Consider the following 21,758-nt stretch of genomic DNA (forward strand, 5'->3'; position numbering starts at 1 on the left):
TGCTCCGTTTTCCGTGTCACACTCCCCAACGCAGCCATGATATACTTAAGAACTTATATTTATCTGGATGACATGATGTTGTTTGTAGAATCGTGTGTTGATTAATCTTTGTGATAAACAATTACCAAAGATGAGTGTTTATTGATAATGTGGTGAGTAGCATTTTCTGACAGTGAACAATACAGTCAGCACTAGGTGGCCGGTCAGATCGGGCAAGAGGTACGTTGGTTAAACCGGAGGTATGTGGTCGGTTTAACCGGGCAACCCGGCGGCCAGCCCAGAGTGACTCATGGTTTTATGGTAAAATCGTCCAAATCAGATTCCACGATAGTATGCATGGTTGGTTTTGCTGATGTGATATCCTAGTCAATAAAAAAAAATAAAAAAACATGCGGATCCATATGTAAGTGAACTTTCACCCCTCCTCACCTATCTCCTCTCTTCCCTCTATCCCCAGGGACTCACCAGCGGGAGAGGGGCAGTGGCAGTGAGAGGTCTACGATGAGGAGGCTTTGGTGGTCTATGGCGTAGGAGGAGAAGAGGAGGGAGGCAAGGGAGAGGAGGAGGGAGGAAAGGGAGCTAACGAGCTCGACCTTCTTCTTCCTCCCCCCTTCTCCTCTTTCCCCCATCTCTCCACCTCTCCCCTCTCTCTCCTAGGAATGCAGCTACGACCGAGCCCAGCCCCATCCCCGCCCACGCCGTGAATCCGCAGCGTAGCCCTGAGGGACACGGAGGGATGGACACGGCAGACGAGCGTGACCACGTGGTCATGGAGTGGGAGGCGAAGGGATTCAAGGGAGGAGAGTGGAGACGAGGCGCATGTGACAGTGGCCACGATGGGGGTGGAGGTAGGCATGGGCCTAGAGGAGGTGGCGCGGGGAGACGAGGTGGGGGAGTAGGGAGAGCACCTGGTGGAGATCCGTGGGCAGAGATGGCGCTGGCAGCATGCGGAGGAGTGGCACCAATAACAGTACTAGTTGGAGCTCGTGCGGGGTGGCGTGCCCTTCGCCGCTTACGACTGTGCTGCCGATAGGGTTCACTCCTCTATATATGCACGACAAGAACCCCTGCGCGCTGCGTGCTCAGGCTACCAAGGTGCAATCCTTCGCTACCATCGAGGTACAGAAGTCCCACTCTAGCATGGAGTTCGACCTATGTAGCTTCAATGCCATAAACTCCTGGCAATCGATTGTCGATGTTGCTGGCAATGGAATCCACGAGCCTTGTCGTCTTCCTCCTCCATCCGGTTCAGCCTCCGTCCCTACCATGATGGAGAGAAAAGGGGGGGGGGGGGAGGGGAGGGAGGGAGATGAAGGAGATAGAAGAGGGGAGGAGAGTGAGGATGACATGTGGGATCAACTTGTTCCCACATAAACGTTTAGTCAGTATAAATTGATCGAGTCAACTTGCCAAATCAATGAAACCAGCCGTCTATACTATCAGATTACCTAATTTAACCTGGTTTCATAAGTTAGGGGTTTAAAATTTATGGTATTGTGGTTTAGGGATACCCCTAAACTTGACGTGAAGATGAGGGACAACAAGTGGATTTATTCTATATATCAACCATTATAATGGGCCAGTACAATTTGCCTTCGGCCACTATGGGCCATTATGGTTGAGACCTCGGGTTGGCCCAGGCTAGGCCACTACAATTCACCTTCGGAAAAATGCAACCATCCCTAATCACCTTTCTACATCAAAAGAATAGAAGCCTTTGTCTTCATGCATCAAAACAAACTGCCCATAAATACGAATGTTAAGTATTACTTACATGTGATTGTAAGAGTTTTGTAGGAAAAGTTTTTTCCTTTTCATACTTGGTCTGTTTTACATGACTCCTCCTTCCATGTTGGGATAACAAAGAGACTCGTTTAGAACCAAATGTAAGACGTGATTGGCACAATTCCATCTCAGATTGTCGACAGATTTGGAGTTTAGTAACTTAAAAATTTATATTTCCTATAACATAGAAAAAATATTCATCTAAATGGTCAACATAATCACAAATAGATAAAATACATGAGTTAAGAAGTGAAAATAGTTTTGGGATCTGAAATTATGGCAAGATGAGTCGTCTTTGACTTGGATTATCTATAAAGTTGTTGAAATTATGATTCCGAATCGAAAGTTATAGGTAGAATCATAATCTTAGAATCTTGTAAAAAGACTCATAAAATCGTAGATTCGCATCTTAGGCCATGTTTGTCACAACACTGTATTATGATTCGTGAAGCCATGTATTTCTAACTTTGTAAATCCATTGATCTAGATATGTAATATTTGAATAAATAATTTTATTTCTATTTTAAAATAAACATAAAATTATTAACCACTTTAATTGAACTTATAAAGTCTAAATCCAGTGTGAATATATCTAAGATCTGAAAATGTGCCAAATAATTAGAATCATAAAATCGTACGTAAAAATTAAGATTTTGATAAGAGAAAATATAAAACATACCATTGATAAGCTGTTGATGCGAAAACACACTGGCCTGGGAGATCTGCTTAGCTCCAGTGCAGGTCTAAATATAATGAGATGCGGGCGTGCCAGTCAGTTTGACCCTGCAACTGACAAGATATGTAAACAGTAGATCAAATAGCCGATCGGCTGACAAGCCAATAGAGTGGTTCCAGCCGATAGCCGATAATAGCCGATGCCGATACCAGCCGATAGCGATAGGGTTTAAGCAATCGGCTATATGTCCAATGTAGATAATGATATAAAGGCAATCGGCTGATGATAATATAATATAGCAATATAATCCAGTAGAAACCAATCGGCTAACAATATGATATAGTAGAACAAGTATTGATCCGAAGGTTAAAGCATACATCGGCTGGTGGTCCGATGTCATAAAATCCACAAGATTAGATTAAACAGTGAAACGTTTGTTGTCATCGGCTAAATCCAACTTATATGTATATGCAATCCTTATGAGCCGATGCAACGTCCAGATAACTCACCAGCTGAAACCCCGATGAAACCCTTATTGGCAATCAAGAAGCAGGCTAGAGATTATGGTTCTAAGCACGACTTAGTAGATCAAACTTAACTGATGCAGCACTAAGTATGAAAAAAACATAATATCTAGACAATCAAGCCATTGACTGAGTTTTCAGGGTAGTAGATGTCTAAGCTAATCTAATCTAGCAATGCGATTTAGCCGATACCGGCAGAAACCCTAAAACGAGAAGCAGCCGATAGAGCTAAATTGATATGCTAAGACTAGATTAACAGAGACATATGATAAATAGGTAGGTAAATATATCATCCAAACCAGAGCAATCCAAGAGGTCGAATATACTGATGCAACCTTTAACGACGCCGACGTAAACGATACAATTGCCTGGGCCGGCAGAACATTAGACTTACCCCTTAGCTGGAGATCGAACACCGATGCAGCCCCGCGCCAGGTGCCAAGTCCCGCCAGACGATAAAATAAAGTAGAAAAGGTAAAAGGTGGCGATGCGTCGAATTGTATTGATCGTGAGATAAATTACATAGACCCCGGGTGTACATATTTATACCCATGGGTTGATACAAGTTCTTGTCGGACAAGAAAGAAACTTTCCTAAAGATAAAAGGAAAACATAAAGTCTTTATCAGACACTAAACACACTTTTCTAAAGACAAAAGGAAACTAACAAACTATTCCTAATTAATAGATAAACTGCCATGCCGCATCCTTCTTGAACCCGGACTCTTCTGGATAAATTCCCTTTAGTTGATCCGACTCCATCGACAACACGGTTGCTGGCGATTTGACGACCCCCATCGGCTGATTCCATAACTCTGAAGCTGATGCTGGCTCTAAGCCGATGATGACTTTGGGCTTACCAAATTTCATCGTTAACACAAGCGTCCAATTAATTTCAATAAATACCATCGACAAATTCGAGTTACATAAAATGTCATCGTAAAGCGACTTTGTAAAAAAAATACCATCATTGTTAGGATTCCATCCATTCTAATCCCACGAAATACATGTTCATCCTAACGATGATATCATTTTTTTTAGTAAAGTCACTTGCACGTTACTATTTTGAAACTCGTACTTATGATATTTTTTGAAATTGGACAAGTATTTCTTGGAATTTTTTACCTTATTACTCTCTTCGTCCCAAATTATAAGGCCTATATTTTTTTATACATTCTTCAATGTCATATCATTAATTTATCTCTGTCGATGAATGATACTCATAGACCGGATGAGTTGAGTATTGAGGTACGTTAGAACGAGGATCTACATGATACAACATCAAGCAAACAAAATACAAGGATTATACTGGTTCAGGCCCCTTATCAGGTAATAGCCCTAGTCCAATTTATATGGGATTGATATAGAAAACCACCGAATACAATGGAAGTAGACGAATTCGATTATACCGACGAGATCGTAGTCGATGTATTCGACGAGATCTCCCAGCGACTTGGCTCCACGTACTCTGGCTTTGTAAACTATGGTGGATGTGTTGGCGATGAGATTCGATGCCTTACACCCCTCACAGGGGGTCTTAGATCATCTTGATCTCCAAGTAAGACTCGAAGACATCGGCTCCCGTACGGTACAATAGAAACTCTATCCCCTCCGAGTAGGATTTTGTAGATCACTCGACTCGTAGATATATTTTCCATAATTCATAACGGATTCCTACAATACATATGGAAATAATCCGTGTACGTGAAGGTATACCATACTCGTATATTCCATAAGTCTGTCAGGGTTATGGATACCACATACCTAATAGTAGTTGACTAAATCTCGGCAGGACCCACCACATACCATGTCTTATACGGAAACAACCTTTGAATATAGGAGGAGTTCCGCATAAGGAAGGACAACCAGAGTTCTACAAGAAAACGACAAGGACTACTCGGATTGTATCCATATTGGTTTCCCTAGTTCTACTTGGACAAGGGGGCACCTATGAGTATAAATACAAGGCCCCCTAGGAGGAGAGGGGACACCATCAAGATACACAGAACAATATATCAAGACAGAAGATCAACATAGAGCCAACATACGCCAAGACAAGACGTCGGATATCGACTTCAGGGATAAGCACGGCTAGTCCCCTACGATGTCTCCGGATACTGTCAGGAGAGACGAAAGCGCTATCTCTGATCTCGCCGAGCACGGATTCAAGGAGGAAGACTACCCTGTTTTCGACTACGAGTCAGACCTTTAGACCGCTATGTCGACAACAGTTAGATAGGCTACCCCAAATATTGTATTGGTGTGATTATGGTGAATAAGAGCAATATCGGCTTCGACCAACAGGATGTAGGGTTATTACCTGACAATTTAGGGGCCCAAACATGTACAAAAATCCTCGTCTCCGTTTTTTACCTAAGTCTCGCGTACATCCTAGTACCAACGATCCCCATACTATGCAAATACCGGAATCGCGACATCAAACATCGACAAAGTCGTAGGATAGGAAGTATGCCTTATCCGTAACCATAACAATCTCATGTTATGTTTCCAACAAATATGATATTAGCATCACATGAAAGTACTTTAAAATATGAATAGAGTGATATAACGTGTATAATATTTAGCATATACTCCCTCCGTCCCTAAATATTTGATGTGTTGATTTTTTTTAAACATGTTTGACCGTTCGTCTTGTTCAAAACCTTTCTTGAGATATGTAAAACTATATGTATACATAAAAGTATATCTAACAATGAATCAAATGAAAGGAAAAAATAATAATTACTTAAAATTTTTTAATAAGACGAACGGTCAAACATATTTAAATATGTCAACGGCGTCAAATATTTAGGGACGGAGAGACTGTGTGGTTAGTATAATTATTAGTCAAAAATTAGCAAGTTTTATTTTTTCTTAAAAAGAGGGCGTCCTGTAATTGTAATTTGGGACGGAGGTAGTATTATTATTACACCATCTGCGATGATGGTCCGTTTACAACATTGACCAAAAAATCATTATCGGTTTTGTTTTTTCACGCAACGTGCAAACCGTAACCCACACTCCTCCCTCTGCGCCTTCGCACCATATCTCCACGATCGCCTTCCCTTCTCCTCTCCCGCCGCCGCCGATTCGATCTCCATCCCGCGCCGTCACCAGCGCCGCCGCCGCTGCTTCCGCCGCATCCTCCCTCCCTGGTGAGCAGTCCACCCGTTACGCTTATCCTCATCCTCATCCCCTTCTCGCTCTGACTAGATTTGCTTGCATCCAACCCTAAGGTTCTAGATCTGAAGTCCCCCCATGTACCATGTGCTGATGGATTGGATTGCTTTGGTTTGATGCGTGGTGTACTATGTACTACTAGTAAACTGATGATAGCAGTAGCAGCAGCAGCAGCTTATCAATTTTTATTTATTTTGTTTAGTTTGGTGAGGGTTAACCTGATTCTCATGTTGAAGTGATTTTCTTGATGATCAGATTTGTGGATATGGCTGATAACGACAAGGAGGCGGCGGGAGAGGGAGCAACTCCCCGTGGAGCGGACTGGGAGGTGGTGACTCTTACTGCATCCGCCTATGCGGCGGCGCCGGGGCCGGGTGGAGCAGGAGACAGGCCGGCGGCTGAGACCAAAGGCCTTGATGCAAGTCAGGAAGGAGACCAGACCAAAGGCCTTGATGCAAGTCAGGAAGGGCGGGGCTCGGAGAACGCGCTGTTCATGTCTGGTCACTTTGTGTTCCCTCCAAGTGAGCATGAGAATCTGCCGATCGATGCCGGCTTTGATGACATCCAGCATGAGAAGGATGCGCAGGAAGCGAGCACGAGCGTGGAAGACGAGGGTTTCAAGAATGTCGGTGGGAACTATGGTGCTGGGTCGGAGAGGATTCAGTTCTATGATGAAGGAAGGAACCTCTCGGCCAATGATGTAGAGATGATGATGGGTGATGCTGCTGAGCATGGCTCGTTTCATGCTCAGGATGAGGGGCATGGTTTAGATGACGATAATGATTTTGATGACTCTCATGACAAATCGGATCTACCCTCAGAATCTGCAGACAGCAAAAGCCGTGATTCTGGCGCCCCTTGCAAATGCTGGCTGAAGAAACATATGTCATGCCTGTATCACCAAGCCAAGGAAACAAATGCTCTCTGGTCTGTGGTGGTTGCAGCTGCTCTCGTCGGGCTCGTAATCTTGGGACGCTGGCACAAAGACAAACTGCACCTTAAGAATCTTAAATGGCGATCTGGCTCAACAGTGAGGTATATTAAGATCTTGTTGGCTTTTCAGTTTTGACATATAACACATCTCTTCATTTGTTATTCTATTGTGTGGTTCAGAAACACACACATTTCCTTATTACCTTAAGTATGGTGACCTGTTTGCATTTTAGTGGCTTAGTGTGTGGACACTGGCATACTCTGTTCCTAGCATTCTTGCATTTTGCATGACATTATCTTTGCCACATAATGTTACTTTTAGGTTTTAGCAATTCTGGCTAGATCTATTTTGTTATTTCTTACTCAATTATGGACCTTATGGCTCTTCTAAAGCTTCTTTTGAGTTTTGATAAGGCTCTTGAGCAGTTAAATGCTTTATCGAGACACCACACCTTTCCCCAATTAGATGCGATTGTTAATTTCCTTTCTTCCCAAAATAATGCATTTTTGTGTATACTTACTGCTCCCTGGTTATAAACAGAGAGATTGTTGGGATTAATTAAATTAACATACACCATTGCAAAAGTCATGGTAGACTAGTTAGGCCTTATGAAGGCTATGATAATTTGAATGGTAGTAGGATGTTTTAACTGCTTTTATATGCTTGTTCTATCTGTGTGATTACTTGATTAAGAGTACAACAATTATAATCATGTTGAATTGTGATATCAGCATGGCTTATCCACGTAATCTAATAGAACATAGTTGTACAGGATTCAGATAGCACTCTGATTTGTGTATAAATAAACTAATAAATATCTTGAAAAGTTTTTGTATGAATTTAATATGTATGATGACTTATTGCTACCTTTTGAAGTTTGTTTACTTATAAAGTTATGAAGTTCTACATTATAGAACAATAGTCTACGATCTTCAACTATTCATGCTGCCATTTGGGGATAGTATGACCCATCTGTAGCTCTTTATCAAATCTGGGTTTCTCTGGCTTTATGTTAGAATTTAGCATATGATTATTGACATGTCACTTGCATGGATTTGGGATTTTGGGTATCTATATTAGCCTAAATGCTTAGATATTTTGACCCAAACATGCTCTAATGGAAAATAATAATCCATATCAGCATCTTGTATTTGTTAATTTGTGTGAAACTATATATGTTTTCTAGTTCTGTACATATGAAAACAGGCTTTTTTATTAGCTATTATGAATGGTTGGAACATGATCAACTCTTTTGTTGTAACTGGACTAGACAATGCTTGACTGGTTACAGTTCGCAACGTACATAAATTTGGTATGCCTACTCATATTATGTATAAGTGGTTAGGTTTTTCATATAAAGTGTTGGATGCTATCTCAGTGCTTCTGATATAAAGGTAGTTCATCATGATTGTAGTGTCACATACTGATCTTCTGTTAAATCATCGAATTGTACTCCTAATATCATATGACAATAACACATTTCTACACCTCATCAATTTGCTTTTTAAATGCCCAATGCTGGAAAGACATGTTACTTGCTACCTCTGTCCCAAAAAGCCAGAAATAAAGTCTCTGGGGGATTGAGGTAGTAGTTTTTTTAACCTGTAACAGTAGCTAAACAGGTTAAATCTTTTTTGGTAAGTTCCTTGTCCTTTGCAAAGTAACTTCATCGGTAATTAGCTTGTTTTATTGTGATACGGATGACAATAGGTTGGAGACTGGAACATCTGTGTACTTAGCACCAATACATAAACTATTGAATCTATGACATTAAACTTCCTTTCTAAAGGGCTCCCCCAGTCAACTGGGCTGCTTTGTTATGTGATAGGAACATCTCTTCATACTGTCCAATTCCTCATAGTTATGTCTCTGATGTCAACCAGACGTATGGCCATGGTATCAGTTTGTAGATTCTACTAGTGAGTGCAATGCTGTAAAGTTTACCATCTGGAATCTACATCTAAGATTAAAAAAAATCATTTCAAGTATCAGTCAAGCTCATCTACTCCCAACCCCTAACTAAAACCAACATTTGACTCATTTCTTCCTTTTCCCAATCCAAAATATTTTCATTATTCTTTGTCATCATGTTTGGAACAAAGCATATGCACCGAAAGAATAGTGGTGATGATGAGGTCTTTGATGGAGGCTTCCTTGTCATCGCTTTACCCTCCATGAACTGCTAAGGGCCTGTTTTGCACAGCTCCAGCTCCAGGAGTTGGGTGGAGCTCGAGCTCCAGCTCCATGAACAGCCAAACAGTTTTAGCTCCACCAAAAATGGGAGTGGAGTTGGGTGGAGCTCTCTCACAAAATGAACTAGAGAGGTGGAGCTGGGTTTAGGCAGCTCCACAACTCCACTCCGGACTCAACTCCTGGAGCTAAATTTAGGAGTTGGAGCTCTACCAAACAGGCCCTAAGCTGGCTAATTTTACTGTCTGTAGTTGAGAATGGTGTCTGTTCCTTTGGCAGAGGATGGTACTAGTGCTGCCAATTAGAGATTGTTACGATTTGGGTTGAAGGGATTATGTTGCTTTAACATTTGCAACTTTGTAAATGACATTGTTTATGAATCAATACAAGGATATTTTGTCGTGTGCTATAGAACATATATCACATTTGGTCCTATTAAAACCTTAAGCTAGCAAGTACTGTGATAAATTTGTGGTTTACCCCTGCCCTACTGTGATGTGAAGCATTTGTTTTTTGTGTGAAGGTTCCATTGTGAAGAAATTTATGTGTTCTGTTTGGTGCTGCATAGGTTTATTTCCTATTAGCTTATCACTCCTTATTGTATCATTACTTGTTTGACACTCTTGTTTTAATTTCAAGAACACTTGTCTTTAGGCCAACATGTCTTAGAAGCCCAAGACATGAATGAAGCCAATTTATTATTATGTTGCATCTTCTAGCTTTAGGCCTGAATGTACCTGATTTTGATTCTCAGTTTCTAACTGCCATGAATAGACGATGTTAGGAATAATATACTTCTGTTTCCTTGCTCTATTTATGAAACTTTTATCATTTTTCATGTAGAACTTCTAAGTATACTTTTCTTTCTACAACATTATTTGGCAGAGGGTGACCAACAGGGCTGGTGGGTGTTTTTATGGTCTTCTTCGATGCAACCTCTGATGAGTCATCACATGTCATCTGAAGTTGTAACTGAGACGTTTGGCAATATGATTGTGACAATGACGAAAGGAGTATACCTAATGTAATAATATGAAGTTTGACAGTGGTGCTTGTAGCCTTCGTTTGGTTGCCTTGCCAGCTTCTGAGATGCCGAAGTTTCCACCGCTACACACACCACCGTACCATTGTACACTTGCTATGCTACATTTTCTTTTATGTTCTGAGGAATGGCTGTCAACACGCAATTGCGTACTGTGAAATCCATGGTAACCTCGTTGTTCTTACAGAACAAATTCAGATGCATTTGTGCTGTTCTTTAAGAAAAAGGAAAACCTGGGAGTCTGGTTTACTGTTCCTTACAGGAGGTGGTTTCACGTCAGTTTTTATCCCTTGACAACTGGGATGTTGCTTGTCATTATCATGGTTTTTTTTGTATTGCAAGCATTATGATTGCTACTCATATGAATCAGTGTTTAGACCTCCATGGTCGTATTTTCTACTCATATGAATCGTATGGTTGATTTGTTAGTACTGCAATACAGAGTTAAAATTGCATGCCAGTTTCAGTAACAGTAGATCGAAACAAATGAACATGCGTTCTAGTTTACGGTACAAGCAGAATTATAAAATGTATTACCTCCAATCACATGATCAAAATTGTGTACGCGTTTTTGGCCAACCAGGCATCAAAAAACGAAAACGAAGTGATGAAGGATTTATGGAAAAAAATAATTAAAAATGCAAAAGCAAATCGTCTTTAATCAAAAGAGGCAAATTTTGCCTTAACAGGAATATTCTATGAACAAAATTTTTGTATATATATTTTACGGAGATCGAACATAAATCCAGTTATGAACTCATAAACTTACATCGGCACATATCTACCAAACCCTGTCGATAAACATAAATCTAATGGACAAACGACACAAGCTGTTGAAATCACTCTTGAAAAACTATTTTACAATGAACCTAAACACCACGGTTTAACTATTATACCGACAAACCGCAACCAGAAAAATGTTTTCATGCACCTATGTTGCCAAGCCAGAAGAACAGGGGGAATTGCGCAATTGCCAGGAAGAGCAGGAAATAGTGCTGCCGCGTCGAGTGCCTCTCGCTGCTCCTCATCTCCGTGAAGAGCACCCTCTTCATCGTCCTCACCAAGAACACCCCCATACAAAGGCTCATCCATGGCATCATAACGAAGTACGAGTAAGCCCACAGAAGCCTCGAGACGACAGCAAGGGAAAGCCCAGCAAATAGATATCCGCCATAAGCTACCAGGTCGAGCAGCGGCACCTCTCCACCGCCCATCGAGTAGAGCAGCCCTTTCAGGATCACAATCTGCAAGGCCCATCCAATGAGTCCTCTGCTGAACTGCAGATTTATAGCTTCTGGAGTAAACCTGCATAGAAGTCAAACACATGAGGGGCAATGGGTTTTGAAGTATTTCACAATTGAAGAACCATGGTTAAAAACAACTCACTTTCCCATGAAACCTAATGTAAAGCCCGCAAGAATAATGAAGCTACCGAATGCCATGAAAGGGATGTAAAGATCTGGTGCATTGATGTCATAGATTGGAGGTTTGTACGACAGTCGGCCACCAACAGGCTCACTTATCCTAGTCCAATGCCCCTGAGAAGACATTGCAAATACTTGTTTATTTTCAGTACAGCAGTTCAAAGAACAAGATTCGTATAAAATGTTTCTGGTGAGGCAACTACCCTGTGAAGGAACGGAAACAGTATAACTTTCAGCTTGTTCCTGACATACTGATCATTCACATGGAAATAGTACTGTGGGTTGGAGAAGTATCTGTTAATCTGCAAAACCAATACATATTCAGAGGTAGTGTGACAAAACTAATAAGATAGCGAGTAATTAAAACACTAGGGTCAAGGCTCTTCACTAGCTAGCTCCTCACATTGCTTTGCATGAATTCCGAACTGGAACCAAGGAACTTCTCTCCATATGCTCCTAACCCAGTTTTAATTAGACCTGAGCTCGCACCATAAAATGGATTGCCAAATTGGCCAGGCTGAGGATTTGCCGAGGGCATCTGCCCTGCGGCAGGAGGCATCTGCCCTATAGGAGGCATCTGCATTCCAGGAGAATTTCCATAATTGTTGTACATGGCTGCAACAAAGAAGAAGTGAATGTTTGGTCAAACGGATGGATAGATAGATAATTAGATAGTTACATATGTTTGCGGGGCAAAGAAAAACGACTGAAACAAATCTTTTACATGACATTGGAAGAACTTGACATATAACACAAGTATACACAAGGAAGCTCTTTTGCTTAATTACTAGGCATATCATTCGACTTATTCCTGCGCCAAATTTTGTACAAAACACATCGCGGAGATGGGTACCCCAGTCATTCTACAGCGTAGCATAATGTAAATAATTTCTAAATGAAGAGATATGCGTGCCATATTCGTCGCTGAGCACATATTTTTCCAATAAGCACTAGTAATATAATCCCCATTGCAAGATCACTCATATACCAATTTAACACGAAGGTCTTCAACAAGATCACTAGTAAATTAAACCGGATACATGGACGGGGTTAATCTTAATCTTAATCGAAGTCAAGCCCGGATGAATCAGCCAAGATTGAGGGAAGAACAACCAATACCTAGAAGGAGGTCGGCCCCCTCGGAAACCTTCTCAGCCGGCCGTGCGCGCGCCGCGAGGAGGGGGGGAGGGGATTGAGGAAGCTACGAAAGGGTCGGGAAGGAGGCGGAGGGAGGTCGCCGGCTGCCGGATCGCGCCGCCGCAGCAGATCGGAGGCGGAGGCGGAGGCGGAGAGGGGAAGCGCGGCTTCGATTTCTTCGAGCGGAAGGCCTCTCCTCGCAACACAACACAAAAAGCCAATCGACACTTTGCATAAAACCCCTCCGATTTTGTGCATTTACGAGGCACTCCTTCCGGTGCTGTATGACTCTGATTAGTAACACCATGCGTACATGTTTTATTTTGCGCATACATGTGCTCCCCGTGCGACGACGACCTCCACGGCGGTGCCCTCGTCAAGCCCTTCACCCCCTACCCATCGGGCGATGTCTGCTGCTAAAACTACGAAATCGCAGTGTTCTGTAGCAAAATTTACCATTCTTTTTTATTCGTGTACCTTTTTCTGACCTCAAATCCTTTTGCACCTCCATAGTAGTGCCAATAAATCCAACCCTCATCTGGGCTGTCGAATTCCATGCCAACATGAGGTACCAAACATGAAACTAGCATATCTCTGTATAGAAAAACAGCAAGTATGAGACATGCATATTTACGATGACAAAAAAGAACAAAGAACGTACTAAAGCATGAGTTGTATAACAAACCTATCTGCTTCCATCTAAGGACTTTGATGGCAGATATTTGATATATATCTTCAATCAATCAATTCTTCCATGGGAAAAGAGAAAAACTTGATCAAAGATGATAAGGACATCCCTTCCAACGATACAACCATGCCTATTGCACAACAAGGACCAATGACTAGAGCTCGAGCTCGTGAACTTAATTATGAGGTAAAGTCATTCCTAGCTAATCATTCAAGTTCTTCTCAGAATTGGGTGCTACTAAGTGGTTGTTGTGATCTACTTGTTGTTAGGAATATGGGAGAGGAACCAGTTCGCAAGCAGCACTAGCAGCGTTGATTTGATGAAGTCAATGTTCTTCACTCCGGAGGGCAAACGGGGCAAATGAGTACTTGTTGGAAAGATCTCGTCGTCTACTTTCAGCTATGTGTGGCCTCACCATCAAATTTGACCCAGGCTGCTCAGAATGACAAAAATAGTTCTTCACATCAGAAACTTGGGCTTGGGCCTTGTATCTTTACAGCCCATTAGGGGGTCCACAAAACCTAGGGTTTGCTCCCACCTTCTCTCCTGGTCATTCCTCCACCTATATAAACTCCTAGCAGCCACCATTTTGCACTTTGGGTTTTGTTTGGATGTAAGTTTAGCTGCAGCTACTTCCTTGTACTCGCATGTGTCGGCCAGACCACCCGGATACTTGTATTCAGAACCCTATTTTGGTTTGTTTCAGTTTCATCATTTGACAAGTGCCGTGAGCTGTTTCCTTGTCAACTTGTTCTTCGATTGCTTGCAGGTTCAAGGTTGTTCTTGGCACGGCAAGAACAGCAACAACGTGAAGTCGGTGTACCGGTTGCTAAGGCGCAGCACCCCTATGGTAGTTGTAGTCGGACCGCCAACGTCGTGTCCTCCCCCAAATCGAAGTTTATCCTCCTCTCATCGAAAGATCGGGAACCCCCGTTGCTGCATCAAAAGACAACCAAATAAGGGAGGTTTGATCAACTCTATCAAGCCATTCACGAGGGATATGGTAGAAGATATAAAATCAGTTGAGACATACTCACGATCAGAGTGAAAAAAAAGCACGTTGTTCTTCGTCGGCCGCCGGCCGTGTTGTCGAACTCTGAACAACACCTAGTTTTTTCCCTCTGTCCGAGCGTTGCGCGCCTAATTTTTCCCTCCATATTACTGAGCATTGAGCGCGCGCAACGGCGATGAACGAGTAGGGAAGTTGTGAGGCTGTTCGTGGGCTGATTTAGTTTGCATGAGCCGAGCTAGAGCCTGTTAAGCCGCTGTATTTTTTTCGGTTCGTTGGATGCAGATCGAATGGACGAGCAACACCCGACGTCCCTCTACCGTAGCCACAGCTACATCAGACGATATGAATCCGATGACAGTGGTAGGTGACGTACCCCTCAATAATGTGAAATGCTGACTACTTCGTCCGTGGTGACTTCAACGATCTTAAGACTTGTCGACGCTTTCTTTCGAAGGTGCTCAAAGACATAGGGTATATGAATGCACATGCTGTCAAATGTATGATGCGCCAGTGTTCCACCGATGATACCCAACCCATTTTAGAGGCTAGCATCGATGCTATGCACTGGCGAGGAGATACCAAGAAAGAAAATCCTAATGTTGGGTGGGTCAAGTAGATGCTCTTCGCAAAAAAGAAAAAAAAGAAAAAGAGAGAGAGAGAGAGAGAGAGAGAGAGAGAGAGAGAGAGAGATTACATGCATTCTTTCAACTGTGAACTTTGCTTCTTGAAATTCCCAACTCATCTTTGTATCACTGGGCTCACTAATGTTAGCATCAATACTAGCACAGTATAAAAGAAAATGAAAACCAGCACTTTGTTTGAAACTGTAATGGTGTCGCAAACGTAGCATCACCTACACTAGACATCCCTAAAATAAATTCCATGAACTAACAAAAGATAATATATAGTAAACCTATGTGCTAAAATTATTCTTGAAACTCCATAAGAGCACTTGCACAGGACAAGACAGTCCCAACTGGAAATAATTATTCACTGCTGGTTTTGCGCTGCTTGGGTGGGTGCATGAACATTCAAAAGTCTGGAAGCCCAATCCTTGACTACAGTACACATAACAATGTCAGTACAACTTCAAAGTTATAGGTCCCAATAATCTAACAATATCATCTGTCCAAGAAGAGTCCCTCTGATTTTTGGATAGATAGATCACTTCTTGGGGTAGTCGGTATAATCAGGTCCAATGTCCCGCGATCCAGTATTCACATATGGTCCTCGAAATGTAGCCTGTGGAGGTAGAGGCTTTGATGAATCAATGATGGGTTTGTTCTTTGATTTCCTGAAGTAAATCACAGAAGATAAGAAAAAAGTAAGGCAAATGCATAATATTTTCTCTCCATGCTGAGAAGCACAAGAAAGATGAACAGTTCAGACTTACACAAAATAGAATGGAAATGCTAAGCCAGCACCAGCAAAGGCCAACAAACCAGTGGCAACTAAAACGTTCCGTGCCTTGGACATGTGCTTGACTCAAAAACCTATAAAAGAAAGGAAAAGAGTACTTCAGGATACCGGGAGAAAATTTGCAATTTTGGACAGCATATGAAAAGCATGGGTGCACTAGATAATCATGCTCTGACTGAGATGTTCAACCTAGCAGTGAAAATACTATATCTATGCCATCCATTCGCAAGTAATTCCTGTACAAAAGATCACATACTTAGTTCTTTATTCACTGAACAATACTTCAAACCATGTTCTATCATGATAGTGCTATACTGAATTGTTTTATATGGCTTACCCTGATTTTCATTGCTTTCTTTGCATGATGTCTTGTGTTGTGTTTATGTGAGTGAATGGTTGCTATTTAATGTTTAAGTTCCTGTCGCGAAGGACAAAAAAGTATTTACAGATGGAAATTTTACATAATAACAAACTCAAACTTCGACCCTCAGTACAGTGTACATCTACGCACTTCAGCCAGAAAATCATAATAATATTCTTATCTACGCACTTCAACCAGAAAATCATAATAATACTTACTACATTAGTAATTTGCTAGCGAATCAAAAACTACATAGGTATAACCAAATGTTATGTGCACACATATATATCTCAACATTGGATTCTACAATTAAACATTGACCAGAATGATAGAATTCAACAAGGGCCACTACATGTGCGCTTTTATGACTTGAGAAAGCTAACCCTAGGGTGTAACAGGGTCACATCTCCACACACTGCATTTTTTGCAATATCACATATGGAAAAGGTAAGGAGATGTACTTTAGTCAATGAAATTCAAGAGACAACGAAAGATAGCTCCCTAAAAAATAAAGAGAAGTTTTTTGCAATGAAAAATATAATAAAAAAAAGGGGAGTTGGCCCTTAGCAATTGATAAGATGCTCATATAGACCTAGATACTTTAAAAGGAAGCATGAAATTGTCAATTACTGCAACAAATTTCAATTCAACCATTTTGAGGACAGATGAAGAACTCCTAAGAAGAATACATGGAAATTTTGTTGAACTGCAAGGTTCGAGAATGGAGCAATAACTGTGCAAGGACAAGGGATACTGTTAATGACATTGATGTACACATCAGAACCACAGGGAAAACAGTGGGCAGAGATGTTGCATATGAGCATGAAACTCATATGGCATCAAAGGAACTCAATGGTCCATATTGATGACAAGGAATTTATCGACTACATGATATATCTCACTTGCCACGTGCACAAAAAAAAATAGGGTGAGTACTCGAGAAGTCAAGATTATTAAGAAGGGTCAATCTCACCAAGCAAATGAGAAACTTTTCACAGAAAGATAGAAAAGGACATCTAAAATTATGAAAGGCCAAGGTCCAAGGAGATTAGCACTTGTTCTCAAGACCTATCAATTGGTAAGCTCAAAAGATACTCACAATATAACAACCAAGATCTGAAGATTATCCTATATCCTTATCTATATTGAAAGGAATGACTCTCCTCATATCATTTTTCATATAGAAAATTTAACCAAGTATCTACATGTGCAAGTTATAAGAAGAATATATATGTTTGTTAAAACATGTTTCAGAATCACCATCAATCATATAATTGGGAAAATGTATAGCGCGGCCTTATTAACAAGGTCTGAGGAACAATGATCTCGCCCACGTGTACAATCTATAGATGGGTGGCTTGATGAGTAAATGACAGGCAGGATGACCAGGAGCAAGGCAGCAGGAATGCAAGATTAATATTAGGTGGGCCACCTGAAAACCCCAGTAGGCAGAGTGATAGCATGGACACCAAGCAACAGGAGGCACTGGCCAGGCCTCCCCGCTTCTAGAATAGTAGAACATGAAGAGACATATGCATTCTTGTATAGTGGGGCAATGGGCTGGCTCAGCTGTATAACTGAAGCTGAAGCCATTTCCAACAAAAACAACCATAACTATTCCTAGTGTAACAATCTGATAAATATCCAAGCCTATAGAATTAGTACTTGGAAAAAGGTTTAATCAGTTGGAAACAATCTAAGCCGCTTTCATCGCTTCATATGAAAATTAGAGCTTCAAAAACAAAATAAACTGTAACCAAAACTACTCCAGTTCACAATCAGACCCAGAACTTAGCAAGCTAGTAGTTATGCCACATGTGAGAGCTTGGATATGAGAAAGCTCCTGACAGGAAACTCAGTGATGTGCATAGATGAACAAATGCACTTATCGATACATTATAATGTCTATCTCGCACTCACATTAAACAGCTCATTAGGTTGGGGCGCATTTAAGCGCATGAGAATCTCTTCAGGTAACAACAGAGGCAACAGCACACATGCAATTAGAAATGAAAGAAGGTGACTCAAAAGATCAAACCTGGTTTCTATCCAATGACTGTAAGAAGCAATCAATTATTACGGTTTGAATATGTAACCCCTATTCTACTCCTTCGTTTTTCATATAAAAAGTTTTTCTTTTTGATAACACTAACTATGCTTCTAACTTTCTTAATTCTTAGTAGTATTAGTTATTGCCTAATTGCCCCCACTGTTATCACAATAGCATAATCTGCAGTGTGTGTTCTGGTGTATTTTGACAAGTATTGCTTTGCACTTTTGCAGGGGGCGGATCCAATCCAAGTTGGGAGATGGGGGGCTCAATTCAGTCGAACTCCCAAACTTCTTTTCGGGGACCAAAAAAAAAAAAGAAACAAAGTGTTACTTGTATTAACTAAGGTTAAGGCTCTAAAATGAAGAGAAAAGCTTTGGTTCCACAGATCTAGAAGCGGAGAAGCTAGGGTTAACGCGCGCAGGCAAATTCGAGAGATGAATGAGGAAGGGGATGCGGATGCTCACCAGGATGCAGCAGGACGGACGACGGCGGCTTCCCCTTGCTCTGGATTCTGCTCGCGAGACGGAGATCGGCGCAGGCGCAAGGAGCGGAGACGAGACGGGAGTTTTTGTTTTGTGTTGTTTTTTTTGTTCTCTTTTTCCCCTGACGCAGGGGACGGGGGAGAATGAAGATGCACAATGATTTTAGAACTTCATCTCCTTTTTTTTTCAATTTAGTAAAATTTCACCGGGTTATGGTCGTAGTTTCATGTAAAATCATAGAAACTTTGGCACGGGACGCATAATCATAGGTATTATGATACTAATATTTCACAAAATCATATTGTTCATATTTACTTTGATTACATACTTTTGAGTTTTATAATCACATCTCACATCTATAAGCATTTTTTCCGCCGTATAAATGTACTTTTTTTTCTATTTTGATATAAGAGTATGTCAAAATAATTAATGGTGTGGTTTATGAAACTTTTTGATCATGATACCTAGGTTTATGTGCCACATGCCAAAAATATATATATTATGTAGCTTGAATCATAATAAATGATATTTGATGAAATTTACTTTTATTCTTTAAGTAAAATACATGTTGGTGACGCTATTATTAGTTTATTATTACCCAATTATCAACTACAAGCATTATCTTAAATTTTTCGCTTAAATCCAGACATATTATATATTTTTTACACTTTGGATGTGGTGACATTAAACTGTGCCACCAAGGACGCCGTTAGCATCCGCTAGTTGCCGCTCCTCTTCTCCATGCACCGCCCTCCCCGCTCCTTCTCTATGAGCCACCGCCATTCCTCCTCCTCGCCTTTGCACGCATAGTCGGACCCTTAGCCACCGATGTGTCTCCTCCCATGGTCATCGTCGAGGCTGGTGGCATCGAGCTAGGGAGGACTCGGGAGACAGGAGCCGCCCTACTAAAGAGAGGGGAGGTTGGATCCGAGCTCCTTCTTGCTGGAGCCAGCGGTTCCCCTAGGTCCGGGAAAGAAGAAAGAGAACTAGTGTATGGAGCGGTGGCATAGTCACTAGATTTGGAGGTGGAGTCATCGGACTTGGTGATGGAGGCGAATGGATGGAATGCGAGTAGTCCATGTTTAAACAAAAGGTAAAGTTAGCTTTTGTTAGGTGAAAAGAATGGTTGAAGGATGATCCAATGTGAAAACTTAGTAAGAGCACCTAGCCCAAACTGTAGCTTACCCTATTTTTTCCGTGGCACAGTTAAAGAGCTAGGTTGTCTTAAAAAGAAGAGTTGAGTTGTCTATTAGCCGATAGGTTTGTGCTATGCTTGTATAACTTTTCTATATTGTTATCCATGTTATTCAAATATTCAGCCTCTTGAGATCTCTTAAGCAACATATAGGGTACGGGTCCACTGAATCTTAGGGCACCAAATTTTTGATTATACTTTCTTCTATCACACTTGGGTGACACAATTACAATAAATTTGGTGAACGTATCACAATAATGAAAGCTCATTTCTGATAAGAGGATGCTTGTTATCTTGCTAGTTGGTAAGTGTAATGATAGCGCTGCTTTAAAGGAGGAGATCCAGAAGCTCAAAACTGACTTTATGGTCACAATACCACTTTTTACTGATTTTGAATTCACCTAACAAGGATATAAACTTGTTGTGAGTGAAGTTATATATTGTCAGCTCATTTTTCAGATCATTTTTAGATTGGACAGGTTGAAATCAACTTGATGGCAAGCCTAATGTGCTCATTCCAATTTGTGATCATGTGGTCAGCTGGTTTATTTTATCTGTGTACATATTTGCTTTTCCTTTTTTATGACAACAGTACTATTATGCCTCACCATGTAAATAGGTCATAATAAAACAAGTTACATATAGGCGGTGTCATTTGGCACACTAAACTTTTATATATTCATATGGTTTTGTTTGCTTGTTGTCTTGGAAGCCTGTGTTCCTATTTCTAACAAGTTTGAACGCCACGGTACAAAACCTGCTTTCAAAAGAATCCTGTTAATAACCATATAAATATACAATTTGTCGAAATGGCAGAAAGTTGCCATGAAGAATCTAAATGTGTAATGTGTAAGTTGCATGTATTAGGAGGAAGCATAATACCAAATACATTATGATGCTAAAGAAGTGATGAAACATGTATTTTTTCAATGGTATACAACATAAAAGCTTATAAAAACTGGTCAACCAACCAGGAGGAGGCAAAACCATCTAGTTGTTTATACCGTCTCCTCTAAATTAGATTATCTATCAACCCATCTAGTTTTTTATATTGCCCGCTCTAAATTAGATCATCTGTTGGTCTTTATCCATATCAAATAATAGTAGTACCTTTGTTTTAGGTTATAAGACGTTTTGACTTTGGTCAAAGTCAAACTGCTTCAAGTTTGACTAAGTTTGTAGAAAAAATAATAACATTTTTAACCCAAGACAAATTTATTATGAAAATATATTTAATAATTGATTTAATGAAACTAATTTGGTATTATAAATATTACTATATTTGTCTATAAAGTTAGTCAAACTTAAAGTAACTTGATTTTAACCAAAGTGAAAATGTCAACCTGGAACAAAGGAAGCAATTTTTATGTAACACAAACAATAACTACACAAGTAGAAGAGGTTACATAAAATTGTAAATTTCCCGTAAAACTACATGTATTGACCTAACTATTAAAAAACGTATTGGTGCACCAGAGATTTAACATTAAAATTATCACGAAAATACATATTTTATAATACATGACCGCAAATATATTGTTTTATGATAAATTGAATGCTAAAGCTATAATTTCATAATATAATATTTTGCGATAATTTGAACAAACTATCCTTTATATATCTGTGAAATTGACTCAATCGAAAATTTAAACAGAAG

General features: G+C 40.6%; 2 protein-coding genes and 1 long non-coding RNA gene across 3 annotated transcripts; 1 reads left to right on the forward strand and 2 right to left on the reverse strand.

The window, feature by feature from the left end:
• The first annotated feature begins 5,960 nt into the window (after positions 1-5,960).
• Positions 5,961-10,609, forward strand: LOC127770482 (ATG8-interacting protein 1-like). Its single transcript, XM_052296217.1, has 3 exons — positions 5,961-6,139; positions 6,420-7,199; positions 10,174-10,609. Exons 2-3 carry the CDS (start codon positions 6,430-6,432, stop codon positions 10,178-10,180), a joined length of 777 nt encoding a protein of 258 aa, XP_052152177.1. The 5' UTR covers positions 5,961-6,139; positions 6,420-6,429; the 3' UTR covers positions 10,181-10,609.
• Positions 10,610-11,024: 415 nt separating this feature from the next.
• Positions 11,025-13,099, reverse strand: LOC127770481 (uncharacterized). Its single transcript, XM_052296216.1, has 5 exons — positions 12,874-13,099; positions 12,158-12,369; positions 11,958-12,056; positions 11,717-11,868; positions 11,025-11,635 (listed from the first exon to the last, which is right to left on the reverse strand). Exons 2-5 carry the CDS (start codon positions 12,365-12,367, stop codon positions 11,254-11,256), a joined length of 843 nt encoding a protein of 280 aa, XP_052152176.1. The 5' UTR covers positions 12,368-12,369; positions 12,874-13,099; the 3' UTR covers positions 11,025-11,253.
• A 2,259-nt stretch (positions 13,100-15,358) lies between these two features.
• Positions 15,359-16,084, reverse strand: LOC127769555 (uncharacterized). The gene is made up of 2 exons (XR_008016815.1): positions 15,985-16,084; positions 15,359-15,885 (listed from the first exon to the last, which is right to left on the reverse strand). It is a non-coding gene; the product is annotated as an uncharacterized LOC127769555 (long non-coding RNA).
• Between the last annotated feature and the right edge of the window lie 5,674 nt (positions 16,085-21,758).

Source organism: Oryza glaberrima, chromosome 4, assembly GCF_000147395.1.
Source record: "Oryza glaberrima chromosome 4, OglaRS2, whole genome shotgun sequence".
Lineage (NCBI taxonomy): Eukaryota > Viridiplantae > Streptophyta > Magnoliopsida > Poales > Poaceae > Oryza > Oryza glaberrima.

Excerpts from the sequence above, each read along its gene's own strand:
- LOC127770482 (XM_052296217.1), top strand. The coding sequence starts at position 6,430 with ATGGCTGATAACGACAAGGAGGCGGCGGGAGAGGGAGCAACTCCCCGT.
- LOC127770481 (XM_052296216.1), bottom strand. The coding sequence starts at position 12,367 with ATGTACAACAATTATGGAAATTCTCCTGGAATGCAGATGCCTCCTATA. Across the intron at positions 12,057-12,157 it reads CGGAATTCATGCAAAGCAAT|ATTAACAGATACTTCTCCAA; the intron begins GTGAGGAGCTAG and ends TTGGTTTTGCAG. Across the intron at positions 11,636-11,716 it reads ACATTAGGTTTCATGGGAAA|GTTTACTCCAGAAGCTATAA; the intron begins GTGAGTTGTTTT and ends ACTTCTATGCAG.